The sequence below is a fragment of the Buteo buteo genome, chromosome 13 (genome assembly GCF_964188355.1).
Source record: "Buteo buteo chromosome 13, bButBut1.hap1.1, whole genome shotgun sequence".
Taxonomy (NCBI): Eukaryota; Metazoa; Chordata; class Aves; order Accipitriformes; family Accipitridae; genus Buteo; species Buteo buteo.
Window position 1 is genome coordinate 35781195 of NC_134183.1, and position 18016 is coordinate 35799210.

Sequence of the window (18016 nt, forward strand, 5' to 3'; positions counted from 1 at the left end):
TAGGGTTCTGTTAAAAAGGAAAAACATCCCAACTGACAGAACTATGAGAAAATAATGCCTTTCCCATATACATGTTTAATAACAAATTCATAATTTTATATTAGATAAATCAGTTATGTTACTTTTATTACGGTTTTTTGTGAGCTTTAAACAGCTGAGCAGAAAGATAATAATCTTCTACTAATTCTGTAATTCTTCCATAAGCTGAGGCTTCTTTTTTGGATGTTTACTTTCATTCCATGCACACACAACTTTTCTCATGGTACATAAACACACTGCATTGCTGACTGTGTATGTTTCAATTTTTAAGGGGATTGATTAGGGGGGATCTAGGAATAAAGATATGGATTTTATATACTAATATAATTTATAAAGGTATATTTAAGCTTCCTTCTTTGCTAGTCTGTAAAAAAATTAATACACTGTGAAATTTCTTTTCTAACCACTCTTCTTGCTTCACAAAATAGTAGTTACCAGGGAAAATGGTTTTGTAGACGTCTAGGAATTTAGTCAGACACCCTCCTGAAATGCCAGTCTGCCCACTTCATTTCCAAGAATATACCTGACTTATATGATGTGCTCTATCAGTGCTTCATCTGTGCTTTCATCTCTTCATAGTGACAGTCCAGCACCTTCTACACGGTGCATTTCAAAGATAAGAATTAGTGCTAGTGTAATCATGCCCAGGGGGAACTTCTGATGCAGGGTTGCTTAAGACCAGTTTTCTATCCAATCTGCATTTACCTTATGGTAGTATACTATGTCTCTAGTAAGCCATTTATATTCCTGAAGAGCCCTTTCAAATATAACCAGAGTTGTCAGTTTAAAATTAATTCCTTTTCTCCATATTCTAAGAGCAAATATTATGGGAGAAGATAAGAACAAATAGAACTGCAGTGTTTACGCAAAGGTGCATATATGATACCATAATAGTATTGATGGTAGTAGTGAAAAAGAATATACTGCATTCATGTCTATTAGTGTCACCAAGCTTTTGCAGTTAATTATTTCTATGTGACGACATGTGCTAATAGAGCCACAGCAGTTACCGAGCACAGTAGACAGGGAATGTTTTGTACTGTGTAGTAGGTGAGGTGAGTAGTTATATGTTTCCTTGCAGAGCCTTGATTGAAGAGAAACCATGTGAGGAGGATGCATATGCACTGAAAACAGAAGGACACCTCAGTTTAAAGATGCTAACATGTTCCTCTGTGCTCTGGTGGCCTGGGGATAGCGTGCGCTAGAACAGCTAATGCAGTATCTCAGGACAGGTACACCAGAAGATGGCAAAAGAAGGTTCTTTTAAGCAGTGAATGAGCTAGGGCCTCTGTGGAGTGACCCAAACCAGAGAGGCTATAAATTACAGATTGGGTACAAGGTGTTCTTTCTGGGAAAGATTTCAATAAATATTTGGTCCTACAATACACATCCAAAAGGCAGAAGCTTGATCTTTGGAGTTTCTGTACAAGCTAGAGGTACAGATGCACTGCAACAGATAGATTAGTTTTGTGGCAGTGGAAGGAAGGGCTCTTTTAAAGACACCCTCTCCATCCCACTCCATCCTGTCTAGCTCTTGTACAATCACTACCCTATCTCGAAATGCAGAGTTGCTCTCCTTTGCTGTTAGCTAAACCTGGTGGGCCAGCTTCATCTCCTGTGCTACCTCCTTTTGATTTCTTTACACTACAGATCATAGAATCATAGAATCATTTAGGTTGGAAAAGACCTTCAAGATCATCAAGTCCAACCATTAACCATGCCCACTAAACCAGGTCCTGAAGTACCCTGTCCACTCGCTTTTTTAATATCTCCAGGGATGGTGACTCAACCACTTCCCTGGGCAGCCCATTCCAATGTTTGACAACCCTCTCAGTAAAAAATTTTTTCCTAATATCTAACCTAAATCTCCCTTGCCTCAACTTGAGGCCATTTCCTCTCATCCTATCTCCAGCCACCTGACAGAAGAGACCAGCACCCACCTTACTACAACCCCCCTTCAGGTAGCTGTAGAGAGCGATAAGGTCTCCCCTCAGCCTCCTCTTTTCTAGACGAATTTGGCACAATGAGTCACTGAGTAGTAAATTGTATATTAACTGTGCAAGCAAAAAAGTATTTAAAATTACCTAATGTACATTGCAGTCAGCTGACAAATGTAGCTAGCTCATGCAGATTGTGGGAATTCACATAGCTGGCTCAGCAAAGGACTTGGCCAGGTTTCCCTACAAAATCAGGGAGAAAACCTGCAGCATCACACAGTTCATAAACTTCACTGCGGACAGTTAATGTTGTGCAATCAACTGTGTGTCACCAAGGGACACTGTCAACTTCGAAATTACATTTCTGTCTGAAAAATGGTTTAAAATTTTACTTTTATCTGGGTTTACTCCAACTTAAGTTTACAGAAGTGTTCAGTCATTTACCTTTTATTAGTGCACTGGACAGACTTTTATGTAATAATTTAGCTTTACTCAAAACAAAAAATGTATTTCTGATATAACTAAAAAAATATATATGTTAAGGACTTTCTAATTAAAAGATATGCAGAAAAGAAACATTAAAGTGTTCTTTCTCAAGTACAAAAAACCAAGCTGGCAGTAGCCTTTAACAGAAAAGTACTCACACTAGATATTTAACATTTGCTTTCAAATCTGTGTGTCCAAAAATGCAGAATGCCTGAGTGTAATGCAAAACTATGTGTGTGCATTTGCTACAGTGCTGAAAAATGCCTGCACATCAGTAGGAAGCAGCAGTGCTTCTCCTTTTTTTTTCCTATTTCTTGTAGATTCTTGTGTCTACAAATGGTAGAGTTGTGAGTAACACTTATGTTTTGTCTGTGATGAGTGTTACAGTTGCAATTCTCTTCCAATTCATGTGCATTTTTCAGTTTGGTCCATGTACAGTGCATAGGAAATTTTCTGGATTACTAATTTCTGTTTCTTTTTTCAGATTCTGCTATAGATTCTCATTTTTTAAATTCTGTACAGAGAAAGTACACAAGCAAATGCAATATTTATTTGAAAGATATCTTTGCTTAGGAAAAATAATAAAATGTTGTTTGTAAGTAACACCAATGCTTTGATTTCAGTCGAAGTATTTATTATATTGAACAGTCAGGGAGATTTGCCCAGTGAAGTCCAAATTTGCTTGGTTCAGACTCCTCTGGGTGAGAGTTATGACAGCAGCAGTGGATGTGACCTCATGCTTTGTACAAACGGAGAGTAGAGAAAGCTAAACCTAGTTTGGAGTTGCCACTAGCGAAGATTGGCCAGTGAGCAGTAAGCGTATGGCACCTGTGTCTCCAGATGCACACAGTCTGTGACTCACTCATGCTACTTTCTTGGGGCAGCCGGTTCCCCCAGGCACCAAGGAAAAGCTGTCTTATGTGGCTTTTGTCACTTCAGTGGTGATGGGAGTTTTTTTGTTAAGAGTGACAATGCTGGTGCATAGCTTTAAGACCTTCCATACAGAACAAATGTTTTTAAAGCTTAAACCTTAGTTGTGCCCAGTTTGTTCTGAAGAGTGTCTCTCGGATGGGGAGCTGTGTTCATTCTGCCCTCACACTCTCCCTTCCTACAGTGTGTCTGCTCTAGCTGAGAGCAAAGATGCTTATCATTAAGGCATTTTTTGTGAGGAGGAGACCTATGTTCTAGAGGTAGTAGCAACAACTATTACTGCATTAAATGTCTGCCGAGTGGACTTCCAGTCATTGCTGACTTGTGCTGATTCACATCAGCAGACTGAAAATGAAAACATTTGTGCTAGCTTCCAGCCCTTGGAACTGCTCAGACCCATTAATATGACAATAGCACAGTCTGATTTAAACACTGCAGTGAGGAATTAAAAAGGCAGAAAGGAAAATCCTTTTTCATGTTCCCTCAACGGCCCCATGTTAAATTGTGTTTAGGGTTGTGAGACAGAGTTTCTATTTTCTTTGTGCAGATATGCCTTATTATTTCAGTGGAAATACCTTTGTGCACAGTTGTCCAAAGGAAGAAGGATTTTTACCATCAGTTACTGTAAAGGTGTTAACTGTTGAGTCATCCTTTAGTTAGTTGCTTATTGACCTAGCACTTCATAAATGCTGCCTAAGTGTGGAAGAAAATGAGCCAGATTTCTCTATGCTGTCAACAGGGTTGCTGTAGGAAGGACAGCATCCCAGTCTTTAAAGAAGGTACTGCTTTTCCTCATGCATTTCCCGATGGCTGCCTGCTGTGGAACTTGCTGTGGTGGACCCCAGCTTAACTCATATAGCTGAACTTACGGGCTCATGAATAACTCGTCCTTAAGCATTTTGTGCAGCTTCTCAATGGGGAGTGAGGGAGGTGCTTGCAGAGGAGCTGGGATGCTTTAGTCTGAAAGTATGCTGCTCAGGGCCTGCGTTTAGGCTGCAGGAGTGCCTTGGTTGTACAGCAGCATGTGACTTACATCTTGCACTTACATCATGCTGGCGAATTTGGAATCACTAAGGGATTTGAGGAGCTACTGTTATCCATCTCTTCCTCCACATGTAAACCTCGAGCATACAGGTTAATCAGGAAATTGCTGTGAGCCTTATTCCTTTGTTGTATTTGTAAAATGCTTTGGAAGTAAAATGTTCTTTTTAGGAATACAGACCAGCAGTATTAGCTGTTTTTTGTGTCTACATAGAGTCTCATAATTTTTTGTAGAGGAAAAAGTGCACTGCATTTTCTCTTCTGGCTAGTGATTCCCTTTCTCAGCCAGACTTGGCCAATGTTTCACATACGCCATTTCTGAGTAAGCGTTGGCTGGTTCACTTTCCTGCTCATTGATGGTATGAAGCTGGGCTCTGAAAGCACCGTATCTCCCACAGCAATGTCTCCCTCTGCAAAACAGGATTAAGTGTTGTTATCCAGGTTTGGAGTACCAAGGTAGAGCTCAGCATAGGCATCCGGGCCACGTGAGGCAATTGGGCTCACGGGGTTTGGCAAAACCATGCATAGGAATAGTACTGAAAAATCCAGTGTTGTTCTGCGATTAGTTAGTGCTGCTATGTTTGGCATAAATTCAGAGTTGGTTGGGATTTAATGTATCTGTATTTGTGATGAAGAGGAGATACGTATATTCATCACAGTCACTTGCTTTTTTCTGGACAGTTCTTGGCATGGTCACCCCTCACACACAGGCATGCTGAGCTCTCTGTCATTAGTACTGTTCTTTAGTGGAGAAAGTAGCATTTTGATCTTCTTTGCAAGACACATAGCTACAGTTAGCCTCTTCGTGTCTGTAGTGTCTGTCAAAAATCTAACCTTGATGTTGCTGTTGGCAGAAAACATCCCTACCAGTTATGCATTTATGTGAATTCAATTTCAATCATTAGCTGGCTGATTGATTTTTATTTTTTTTTTTTAATTGCATCTTCTCAAAACTGGCTTAAAAATTAGGAAAGATGCTGTTGGATTTTTTAATGGGAATTCACCATTGGTTCATTCTGTGCTCTTTATTCCTCTTTTCTAGCTACTGATGCTACTTACAGCAGTTTTGCTTCATAGAGGAGGATCACAGAGATATTTTTCTCCCTTATCCTATGACTTTCTGGGATTTTATAATAAGGCAACAGCCAGAGGGGGAGAATAAGAGCCTCTGCTCTTCAGGTTGATGAAATATCAGTATCTTTAGGTATCAAGAGGGGGCAGTGCCTCTTCTGTTAGAAAATAGTAAGCACTGGCATATCAAAGAAGGCAAGAGAAGAGAATCTTCTCCCATTCCAACTGAGGGGGCCCCACAGTGGATGTTATATAGGCTTGGGTCAGGAGGGTCGGGTGGCTTGGTCATCTAAATCTCACAAGTCTAAAAGCGAAATTTTAGGAGGGTGGAAAGGCTGATGAACATTTGAACTTGCTTATGGAAGTTTCACTGAGTCAATATAATGGTTGGAAAGCAATACCTGGTTTTATAGTATAGAAGTGTAGCTATTTCTAGATCCTCATTATTATTCAGAATAAATGCATGATGCTTAAGTAAGACAAAAAATGATCCCTTAACTAGATAAAGGACTAAATGTTTATCTAAAATTACAATAACATTCATTATCTTCCCCCCTCCAATCTATTTTACTAGACAATTTTGAGGATTGTGGTCCTTGGCATATGGGATTACATTGAAAACAAAATAGAGGTAAGCACTCGTACTTTTTGTACCGTTTTCCAGGCAGACACAGTAAGAATATTAAGAACTGCTTTGGATGGCTTTGTTATAGACCTGATGCAATACAATATCTTTTAACTGACATAAATATGCACATTTTTCCCATTATATGCATGTATACGTAGCTGTATGTTGCAGTCCCTTTTTCTGAGGGAGACTCAGAAGAGTGCAATATTTGGAAATATTTTATTAAGGGAGGGATTGTGGCATTTTTGTGCTTTGTGTCTATTTATTTTATTGTTAGACCTGTGCTAGTCTTAACCGTTGATACTTTTACCCTGAGATATTGAGCAATATGAGTAAAAATTGTCATGTGACTTGTGTAACCCCATTCCTGTAATCAAGTTGAAATTAGAACTGGTTGAAAAATTGAGTGTAGTTTTCTGATAGAAAATACTGGTTTGGCAATCCCCCCAATTTTATTGTGAAATTATTTTTAACTAAACTGAATTGTGATAAACACTGTAATTTGTAGCACAAATTAAAAATTAGGTAGAATGTGCATACTGTTGCAGAGGCAGATAAGGAAATACATGTCTTATAAGTAACACACAATCACAATCTGAGCAGAAATCTGGAGATCAGGAAAATGAAAAGCTCTTTTTTGATACTGTCTGATAAACTAATACTGCACAGGAAGCACCAGAAAAAAATCTGGGTTTTCTTGGAGCTTAAGTGAGTCTAGAGGCTTGTAATAAAGTTGTAAACCTTTTAACTTGCTTTGCTAAAAACACTGAAGTGAAACTTAAATTATTGATTCAGAGATTCTTATTTTGCAGGCTAAATGCAGCAGTTTCTGATAATTCATTTTGGTAATTTGGAGTGGAGTGATATTGTTCACTGCCCATCAAAGGGTGGCAGTAAGAAGTGTTTCTTTTCAGTACACTGAATTGTTATGCACAATTCTGAATGTGTAGTGCTTATAAAAACTATGTCCTGGCTTCTTATGCAAACCATTAATCAATGATCTTTGGCAGCTGGGAAGGGTCTCAGTAGGAATGAGAACATGGTATTCTGTTCTACCCTGCTAGGCGAGTGTAGGACAGACACAACACTATTGCCAGTTTGCTCTGAAATGTATTTACTCACGCATTTCTGTGTAATATTTTGCACAATTGCCTTTTCTGATCTAATCCCAATGCAACCAATGTCATACAAATCATTCTGAATAGTCCCAGTTGTCAAAATCCTTGAAAACCTAGCTGCCCAATAAAGATGAGGGCAGGGAGTCTTTCTGTCTTGATGCACAGCCATTCCCACACACGTTGTGTAGTCAGGACGTGGCCAAGAGCCATCAAGTCTCTTTGCTCCATCTTTTTCTACTTGTCTTCTTGATCTCTTCATTTAGACAGCAAGATCTATGGGCAGGGACTGTATCCTTTTTTTGGGATGACATTATGCCAAGTAACAGGTAATAAATACCAATGATAATAAAACTCTTTGGCTGTAATAGCATTTAGGCTATCACTTCTGCTTGGGGATTTTGGCCAGTATTTCCAAATACCTTTCTCTCTCACTGCCCTCCCACCACAGTTTATCTCTCCTCACCTCATAAAATGCACTAAGGAATTCTGTTGTGCTACCTAAAAAGGATGCAGCCTTTCTGTGGCTTGGCCACCTCTCATATCCCTTTCAAAAATGTACCATAATTGCATTTCTTTTGGGCAAAGTGGGAGCCCTTCAAGACCCCAAGCAGGAATGGCAGGGTTATGATCTTTAGGAAGGGTTTGAAAAAACTGATTTCTCTCTAGGTGTTTGATGGTGCTGTCATAATCTTGTCGTTGGCACCAATGGTGGCCTCAACAGTGGCTAATGGCCCCAGCAGCCCATGGGATGCTATCAGCCTTATTATCACACTACGAATATGGAGAGTGAAGAGGATCATTGATGGTGAGTGGTGATTTAGTTTGTGACTCCAAGAATTACCTGGCAGGCTGGGAAAAAAAGAGATTTTAAAAATACAAAAAGATTGCTTGCCACCACTGTTTCTATCATTCTCCTTCTTACATTTTAGAAATATTGAACAGAAGAGAGTTATGACTCCCATGGTGGAGAGTAGGTCTCAAGTTCATGACTATATCTCCTGTTCCCTAGGAGCCTTTATAATTGATTGGTTTGTTTTTCTTTAGGCACCTTCACAACCCCTATCCTGTAAAGTAAATGCCCTGACCTGCTTTCTGTCTCTTGCCACCAGATGTCATTCCTGATTCTGCAAAATAATTTCTTCCAATCTGTTTTTCTGATATCTGCTACACCCTCCCGATTTCCATACAGCTATCTCTGTCTTGGGGCTTTCGTTTCCAAGTTCTTGTCTGTGATACAGTTTTTATGTCAGATTCCAGCAGCATTTTCTTACCATGGGGGTTCCATGCTGAAGGTGCTCTCTGCGACACTGGTGTGCTGTACAGCATAATAATGAAGCGTGTATTGGTATTGTTTTGCACAAGTCAAGGTTGCAGAGGGCAGAACTGGTAACTGTGCCTGGAAGCAAGGACTTCAGTGTAGGCGGTTCAGGTTACAGGGAAAAGAGGTGGAAAAGGAATAAATGAAGGGTTGCTTTGCTCATGTGTGAAAGATCAGAGTCAAGTTGTTATTTTGGGTTTAGATGCCCAGGAAACTATGTATTCAGAGTTGAGGAAGGGTCATAGCCCTCTGACTGAAGTGTACAAAAAAAGTTCAGGATCTTGTGTAGCTTCAGAAAACATCAAGAATTGCAGTATGTGTTGAACAGCTTTGCTGATCAGTCTGAGTTTGCCATAGTTATGACAGGAGCAAAATTTCCAGAGGCATTCAGAAGACCTATTGAAAACTAGGCTGTAGCGTGAAAAGCAATAGAATATAAATGCCTTTTTGTTTTTTAAAATATCCTTCTTAGTCTGCTACTTCCATTAAGGACTTAATTCCTAGACTTTGTGGTAAGAAATAAATGCTTAGGGCTCTGGAATAGCTTTTTTCCTAAGGGAACCATGTTGTTCAGGTTTAGAGGTGATGGGCCTAACTCTGAGCAGAAAATCCTCCTACCCAGCAGTTCAGCAAATCCATGGTAAACACTGGAAAAGATCTGTATTAGTGCAGCAGAAGCTGGAAGAGCATGCAGGATGCATTTCAGATCAGCCAGGGAAATGGAGACCTGACCAAACAAGATCTAGACCCTGCTGATGACCTGCATTTCACACGTTAGAAATTCTTCCCCAGAAGAAATACTCTAGTGCTATTTCTATAAGAAATACTCTAGTTCTCTAGATGCAAGTGAAAGGGGTGACATTCTTTGGCCTGTAAACATCTGTAAAGGTTTTCCCTCTGATAAAAAAACAAATCATAGCTGAGTTACTTTAAGTGCTTGTTTGTGTTTTCCAGCCTATGTCCTTCCAGTGAAAGTGGAGATGGAGATGATGATTCAGCAATATGAGAAGGCAAAGGTTATTCAAGATGAGCAGCTGGAAAGACTAACCCAGATCTGCCAAGAACAAGGGGTAAAGTTCAGTTATGTTTTTATTTACGCATAGCTTGTCAAGGCAAATCAAACAGTTCATGTACTTTGTTGCAAGCTAACATTTGTGAAGTATCACTAGGACTTCTGTTGTAAGGTGACAGGTCTCAGTGTTAAGGAACTATTAGCTTGCAGCCAGGATATGGTCAGCATGCTATTTGTCAAACAGCAGTTTTCTCCCTCAGCTGCTGTGGTTGTGTTTTTTTTTAAGGTTAGGAAAACAAATGTGAGGAATAGAAAAAGAATGCTTCCAGTATGTAATTTATTGAACGAGAACAGATAGCTTGACGTTATACTAAGAACATACAGAAGTCATTGCTGTTGTTGGAGACTGCAGCTATATTAAAGCTGTATTCCTAGGAAAAGTATGTGTAGTTGAAAGCTAATGAACCTCCCCGCTTTAAATGCAGAAGGCAGCTTCCCTGTAGGTCAGTCAGAGACTCTTTTGGCAGACTGAAAATGTTGCAATAGAAGCTTCTAGTTCCTGGAAGCAGTCAAGACTCTTCCCAGGCCCACAAACGTTCAGTGATTCAGTCTTAAGGTAAGGGGAGGTGAAACGTAAAATACCTCAAATGAATATATTTACATGAAAAAGGTGTAAAACCACTGTTTGGGCAATGAGCCAGGAGTTTTTGCAGTTTCTCTCAGGCAAATGAGTTCTTGAATAACCTGCATTAAAGTAAAAACCAGGGATGTATGTTGAAGCCCAGGCTAAGCGAGGCATTCAGGTGACCATCAAGCCACAACAGAATGATCCCCAAGTGACTTCTTGTTTCAGTTGTAAGGGTAACTATGAGGTATCCAAATAAATCCTGGAGATTTTTAGCGTCAGCTCCCGCTTCCCACTTGGGGTAGTTGCTTTCCAAATACAAATGAGGAGACCTGTAAGTCAGAATGGCTCAATCAGTCAAAAAGTTGAAGGGCCTGAGCAGACAGGAGGGGCAGCTTGTCCTAGAACAGACCAACTGCCCAAAAGGTGCATAATCTGAAGCAGGGATTTAGGTGCCCGTCTTTTACCAAGGAACCTAAAATACTTCTGAAACCATCAGTATTTAGGGCCCCAAATGGCTTTTTAGATTTAGTTCCAGGTGTCCTGGATCTCAGCCTAGGATTCTGCAATGAACTCTTGGTGGTGTTAGGTTGCCTTGTCTGTGTGATGAATTTGGAAGACCTGTTGACAGTGTGTGTCATTTCATAACACTGTTTTTGAGAGTCTCTCACATTAACCATAACAAATTTCTAAACCTTAGGCTTGACTTTTGCCAAATATTAGTTACTTCCAACTCTGCAAGTATCTTCAGTGGCAAAACTGCTGTCCTCTTCATGACAACTTTGCACAATGCTATTAAGTGATTCATGATTGTGAAATGAACAGGAAAATGGTATCTACCCCATTTTACAGGGGAGATACTACCCTTTGACCAAAGACACTAGGCAAATCAGCAATTTGTTGAGTCCCGTTGCAGTATTTTGTCTGTCAGACCATACTATTAGGCTAAAGGTCTTGACAATCCTAAATTTGAAAACATTCATTTTTAGGAAATGTATTATGCAGCCAGATAATACTCTCAATCTCTAAACAATTTTTGGTGGTGTTATTTCATAGTCTTTGAGTAAAGGTGGGCTTGTTATCCCAAGTGAGGTTCAGAAGCAGCTTTTGCAACTCTCCATTCTGATCCATGTACTTCTTCTCTGCATGGCTGGTTTACAAAATGTCTGAGTGTAGTAGCCCTAATCTGAGGTCTGATGGTTACAGCATAGCTGTATGTCAAGTACGAAGAAATACTGCATTGGTAGATGAGTAAATCTGTGAAAACAGAGCAGGTTGTCTCCTAGCTTTCAAGTGTCATCAGCTATGGAAAAATATGGACTATAGAAAAATGACAGCATACTAATCCCTCTTACTTTACTGTCCTGACTTCCTGCCAAACAAATGTCTCAACTGTATAATATGAGGTAAATGTACTGATTTGCTACAGTTAGCAACACAAGACATTGACACAAGTACTGCATCCTTGCTTTGTAAATTATTAGCTTCATAATTCAGTCAAGAACAAGTTGTCAGCATTATAATGTTCACATTAACATTGTGTACAGTATCTGGTGGGAAAAATGTCTCCTAATGGTGTTTAATGTCTAAAATCCTGCCAGGTTTTTGCTTTTTCATTGATAATCTTTCCTGACCTTTTCAAAGGATTGCTCGTTCATAGAGTTGAAGCGTGCATGTCTGTGTTTTTTCAGTGAAGGTTTGCCTACGGTAGTTTGGTTGTTCTCAAATCTGGAGCTCTGGCAGGGAGGGATTCCCATTTGCCTTGTCTGTGTGGTGCCACCTCTGGCATGGGCAGAGGGGGTAGCTGGGAGCTGCCTGCAGGGGCTTCAGCTGTTGCCTCAGATACATGCTGGGGCACACCAGTGCCAGCCCAAGTGGGAAGAATGGGCAAGCCTCCATGGTTGCCTACATCCCAGCAGTGAATGTAGATACTGAATCATCCTGAGGCTGCATCTTTGTGACCACACCAATGACTTGCATTTATTTAATAATCATAGACAGGGCTGAAAACGTTCCTGTTAGAAAGACTTCCCAGGACTTCCTTTTCTGAGATCCCATGTGCAGTTTCTTACTGCTTTGCCACTTGTCGGGCAGTTGGGATTGAAATTCTTAAGGTCTGGCATCTTCTGCAGATGAAATAATTTTGGACGTTTCAGACAAAATACTCATTATTTCTGAAGAGGAATTGGGGGAAAAAAAATTAGCTTGTTTTGTTTGGGGTTTAAAATGAAACTAATTGATGGCCAGTTGTCTGAGAAGTCCCGTGCCCTCATGTTTTGAAGCTGGTACTTAAGACCTGACAGGCAAAAACAGAGTTCCTGCTTAAAAATAAAAAGCAGGAAAGATGCAATCTTCCTTCATCTTACTTTTTGAATTCTGTTTCTTTTGCCAGTTGTATATTTTTTTGGCCAGTGATAGGGTATCACAACTATAAAGTACATTTCCATTCCTGAATTGATATTGGAGACATACTTTTGCAAACATGAAAACTCTTTCCAGATGCTGATTTTTGGCTAGCCATACATCTGAAAACCAGAATGTATTTTATAAATTATAGTTGCATGGACCACCGCTTTGTTCTCTGTAGTATCCCACTGAAACAGTTTGAATAGTTTGCTGTTTTATTTATTCTTCATTGGCCAAGAAAGAAGTCATTAAAAGGGAGCGGAGCATGAGGGCAGTCAAGACAGAAAATACTGAAAGGGCTGACATAGCTGTACAGGACTTCACAAAACATGAGAAACATTAACTATCACAGTAACAGGGCTTTCTAAAAATGGGTAAAGGTAAAAGGTAAAAAAGTCTCACTGCAATTACTACCAAAAATATGAACAGAGTATACTGCTGGTGGTATTGTTTTATCAGAATAACTTAACTTAAATTGCAAAACGAAGTTCCAAAGTTTCATTAACAATGCAAATTCCAGTCAGGGAAGATTGCTTTTTTCCTCTGGAATCACCTGTAAAGGAATTTCCATTTCTGATGATAGATCCACTTACATGATTTTTTTTCTGCTTAACTTTCATAAGAGTCATTCAGCTGAGTACAGTCCAGCCAAGACTATGTATACAGCCTTATCACAAGAGCTCCTTTTCTGTCAGCTCCCATGGAATTTGGTTTTTCATCATTCTCAAAGCTGCAACAACTATGGAAGCTATATTTTCTTTTTTATCTTGGAATATAATTTGTACAACAGCTGCTAGTTTAATGACAGGGCTATTTAGCTGGTAAAATTACCTATCGGAGAAATAACTTATGTTATCCTTTTGCAATAATTTTAATTTATTTCTAACTACCACTCATTTTCTTGGTGAATGGAAGGCAGCCAAGGTCATCTCATGTTTCATTCTGCCCGTAAATCATTAGTTTGCAACTGTCTCCTGATTTTTATTGTTACCAACAATGGCTAAACTAATGGAAATAAACATTGGATTGTATCCCAGTAGTAAATGAGTTTTAGGGGAGGGCATTCTGTACAGACAGCACTAATAGAATTGAGCAAAGTTATTGCTCCTGCATTAGGCACGAGTAAGCCTCTGGCTAAAATGTTCATTGATCTCTTTGAAACTACGTCAATCATACTCTGTTGCTAGACCATTGAAGGGAATTACTACACGATTCACTGCTAAGTCCATTTTTGAGTCTTACATGCATGTTGTAAATACCAGATAGGATGGGGTGGCACATTTTATAAAACCAGGCATATAAACTGAGATGTTATCTAGAGCTCTGGGTAAGTCTCTGTCATTTTATCTGCTTATAAATAATCACGTAATGCATTCTTTGAGTGAGGAAGTGCACAGGCATGCCCCATAGTTCTTTCTGGTTTGTTTCCTGCCAAAATATTGCTAAGTTTGTGCTACAAGAGGACATGTAACAAATTTTGAAAACACTAAGTAAGTTTAAATTTACTATCAATGAACTTTTTCTTCATGCCTGACAATCTAGTTACTCATTCTTATATGAGATGGTCTGTATCTCCCTTTTTCTTGGAAATAAGTGTATTTTCACATTAGCCACGTGTATTACACCTTTGTTGCTGTCTTAAACTCCCTCATGGGAGGGTGTAGCCAAGCTCTTCTCAGAGGTGCACAGTGACAGTATACAAGCTTGGCATGTGCAAAAATTCCTATTAAGAACAAACATTTTCACTAGGAGAATGGTCAGGCACTGGAGCAGATTGCAAGGGAGGCTGTGATATATTCAACCTTTGAGAGATTCAAAACTTGACAGGACAGCCTTTTAGCAACCTGAGCTAAATGGACTTTCTTTAAGCAGAGTGTTGGACTAGCTGACCCTCACAGGTCCATTTCAGCCTAGATTATGCTGTGATTCTATGAAATTTTCAAATGCATTTTTTCCATTGCAAAGTATGTTAGGAACTTATTGATAAAGGAACCCACCAGAAGTTACCAAAGTATATGTAATTAAAGCTAATGAATATTGTAGGTGTCCTCGTAAATAATGTCAGTAGCAGCCTCAAATGGACCAGTGCTCAGTTAGTAATTATGTTGAGTCAGGCGATGGTTTACCTTAGTCTCCTTAATCACAACAAGTTTTCTTCCACACAACAGCATTATTTGCCCACTGGCTCTCTGTGGGATTTACAAGGTTCTTAACATAGGGCTGATGCCTGTGAGTAAGCCTTAATTTAAACAAATCAAAGCATGTGTATAAGTTTATATGCACTTTTTTTTTGCTTTGTTTTTTTCCCCTCATGCTACGCGTCATTCCTTACAGGCTGAAGGAAGGATGGTCTACCTGAAAATATGGAGCATGGTTTTCTCAGTACAGTTTTCCTGCAGTACCCTGTATTAGAGAGGCTCAGGTCTACATTCAGATAGCTGCATCAGCTCCTACTGCAAATAGAAATTTCATGTGTTTAACTTGGCCCAGAATTTTTACTTTAAAAGACTGTTATATTTTATACCTTTTAATGATTTATTTAACCTGCCCTGGACTGCATGACATGCAGTCAGAGCAATCTCATTAGCTCTTTTACACATTAGAACTGCCCGAGGTCAGTGTTCAATATGATGTTCAATAGATATAAGCACCTACAACATAATTTGCTCATGCAGTCTCTCATTGAATTATGCCCGTAAGGAACACCCACTTCTCTTAGACTTAACCTTTATTAGTGGGTTGCTTTTAGTGGCAAAAACTGTATTCCAGCTTCTACAGTATCTTGGGATAATTTTGAAGTAATAATTGGAAACAATTAATATCGAGCTGATGTCCTGAGCAGATGCATGCCTTTTGTAAGCAAAAATCTCTGTTTGTGGTTTAACTTTTCCTAGATATTTTATTGAATGTCCTTTCATTTTCTTAAATCAATCCTTATGATAAATGGTGATTTTTCCATCCCACCCAGTCCCTTTTTGAACATGCTAGAGACTTAGAGAGTTTGGGTTTGCATTTGGAAGCGGTATATTGTGTAGGGTTTTGGCTCTGTCTTATGCTCTATGTCTGTAACAGTATTACGGTTCTGCGTGTCTGTGGAACACGTTGTATGGATCACTTTGCATATGTGGGGGTGAGACAAACACCATTATTACAATGAATACCCTCTTCTCTGTCAATAAAAAAATGACAGTTACACATACAACAGTATTTAATTCTAGCTTTCCACTGTTTCAATAACTACATAGACTTCAGGGCAAACATGAATGGGACCTTGAAGCTGACCATCTGAGGTAATGGAAAACTGGAAGGGAAAGCCTGTGTTAACCAGCTGCAGCTGTGTGGTTTTGTAGGCAACATCTGCTTTTCTTGTTATCTTTCTGAACATCTCTGTGTGCTATTATTCACCTTGCAAATGATGTTGAAGTCCAGAGCACTGTGCTGCTTTACTGTGCCTAGGAATTCAATCCTCACACCTGCTCTTGACAGTCTCATGTTCAGTTCTGGATTTTAGACCACCTGAACTAGCTCAGTGTTAAGAGCTGAATGTAAGACAAGCATGTGGATTGTGTTTGCAGCTAGCAATAAAAGAGTGTTCAAATATCACTTAAAAAGTTGCAAGTCTCGCATATGCTTCTCATCCTCAGGCAGTGGATGAGGGAAGCGTTGCATGAGCCAAGACATCAGGTCTAGGTTTCAGTTTATGCTAGAATGTGGCATTTGGTGCTTCCTCTGCTGATGTAGGCACAAGCATGTATTTCTGTCGTTCAAACGTAAGATGGCAGCAAAGCCCCTTCTGTTTTTGACATTACCAGAGGTACTAGCTGTTCACCTGAATAATTGTGGTAGTAATTTTCTCTGTGAATTCCAGTTTCGCATGCTGTCCGTGTGGTTGGGATTCAACCAAGATAGTAATTTTCCCCGTATAAATAGGTAATAAAGAATTGCTTGGACAAAGTGTAGTTGTCCAGCATGGTGATCCCAGCAATGGTTCCAGACTGCTACTTGGTCCAGCATACCAAGCTGAGTAGTTCGTAGCTTGTTGGCAGAGCTATATTAAACAATAAAGTTTATGAACTCATTTATTAAAAACTGGATGGTAAGTAGGCATGGAAATTTTAGAGATTGATAATAACCTGTGGATATCTGGAAACTCTTGCTTTATTGATTGAATCATGTAAGTGGGCATCAGAAAGTCTAGTCTCTTCCCCCATTTTTGCTGTAGGTTCACTGTAGCAGGAAAGATCACCTAATGTGCTTCCTTTTTCATATCTGTAAAATGCAGTGATTCTCTTCAAGCTTTTGATTGTTACAAGGTTCACCCTATCTTTGTAAATGCTTAAGCTCATTAAATTGTGTGATGTGGAAGTACAATTGTTGAGCTCTTAGGTAGTTTTATCTATTTGTGTTATAAAATACCTGCTGATTTTTTTTCTCTTCCATGAAAAAAGAAATCATATCCTACCTCTAGGCCAGAATTAAGCATTTTAGTGGCAATATTTCTTTTTCTGACACACAGGAATGTTTTTGAAGGATGAAATGTGAAATGGAGAAAAACAGTAATGATGCCAAATTCTTACTGCCTTTTAGTTTGAGCTAGGCAAGTAGATATGGTTAAGCAATAATTTTTTTTAAAAAATCTCCAGATTTATTTTTTGCCTATCATGTTTGAGTGCATTTCTTCCTTTAAACCAAGGGAGTATCTGAAAGGGTATCTTTCTCCCTTTAAAGGTGAAATGTAAGATATTTTGGTTTTTGTTTGGTTTTTTTTTTTTCCCCCACAAGTCAAGGATAAAACCTGAAATTCTCTCTGTTGCAAAATTGAACTCCAGACAGTCCTTTCACAGCTGAATGACATTCATAGTGGCACCTCTGGTATGGCATGGACACCTTAAGCCTCAGGAAGCTTAGGGCTGAGTGGGAAAAGAGTTAGCACTACTGTTCGCTACTTCTTCCTAGCTGATAGATCAACACAAAAACCACCATCTGGGATCTGCCATGGAGGTATCATTGAAGGAATCAAGGAGCAGGGCTGTATTTTGACATTTGCTGATACTACTTGACTCCTCTGACTGCCACTGCCAGCAGACTTTTGGTTAAGAGCAATGAGTGTTTCATGCAGCCAGCTGTCTGCAGCTGCCAAACCTCTGTCCACTGATTTCAAGACAGAAAAAGCTGTGTGCTTTGTTAGATCCCTATATTAGGTGGTTTGAATGCAATCTGGAAAACTTAAATTGCCCTTTTGCTCTCTAGATTTGAGTCTTGCAGAGGGCCTTCGAGTTATTGTAGTTCCTTCCCTTATGCTTTGGAAAGCAGATAGTCTCCCAATGTGGCAAACTGGAATCCCTTTTTCTTTCCTCTTTTTTCCTTTCTAAAATTTGTGGAAACTGTCTTGTTTCCCTGCCAGT

The 18016-nt window shown here is 39.4% G+C and overlaps 1 protein-coding gene across 1 annotated transcript in view; it reads left to right on the forward strand.

The window, feature by feature from the left end:
• The window catches only part of TMEM266 (transmembrane protein 266), a 62182-nt gene that overhangs the window by 23431 nt on the left and 20735 nt on the right, over nucleotides 1-18016 (forward strand). The window contains exons 5-7 of the mRNA XM_075045588.1: nucleotides 6079-6135; nucleotides 7917-8055; nucleotides 9523-9638. Of these exons, the coding sequence (XP_074901689.1) occupies nucleotides 6079-6135; nucleotides 7917-8055; nucleotides 9523-9638 (312 nt within the window). The remainder of the gene's footprint in view (nucleotides 1-6078; nucleotides 6136-7916; nucleotides 8056-9522; nucleotides 9639-18016) is intronic.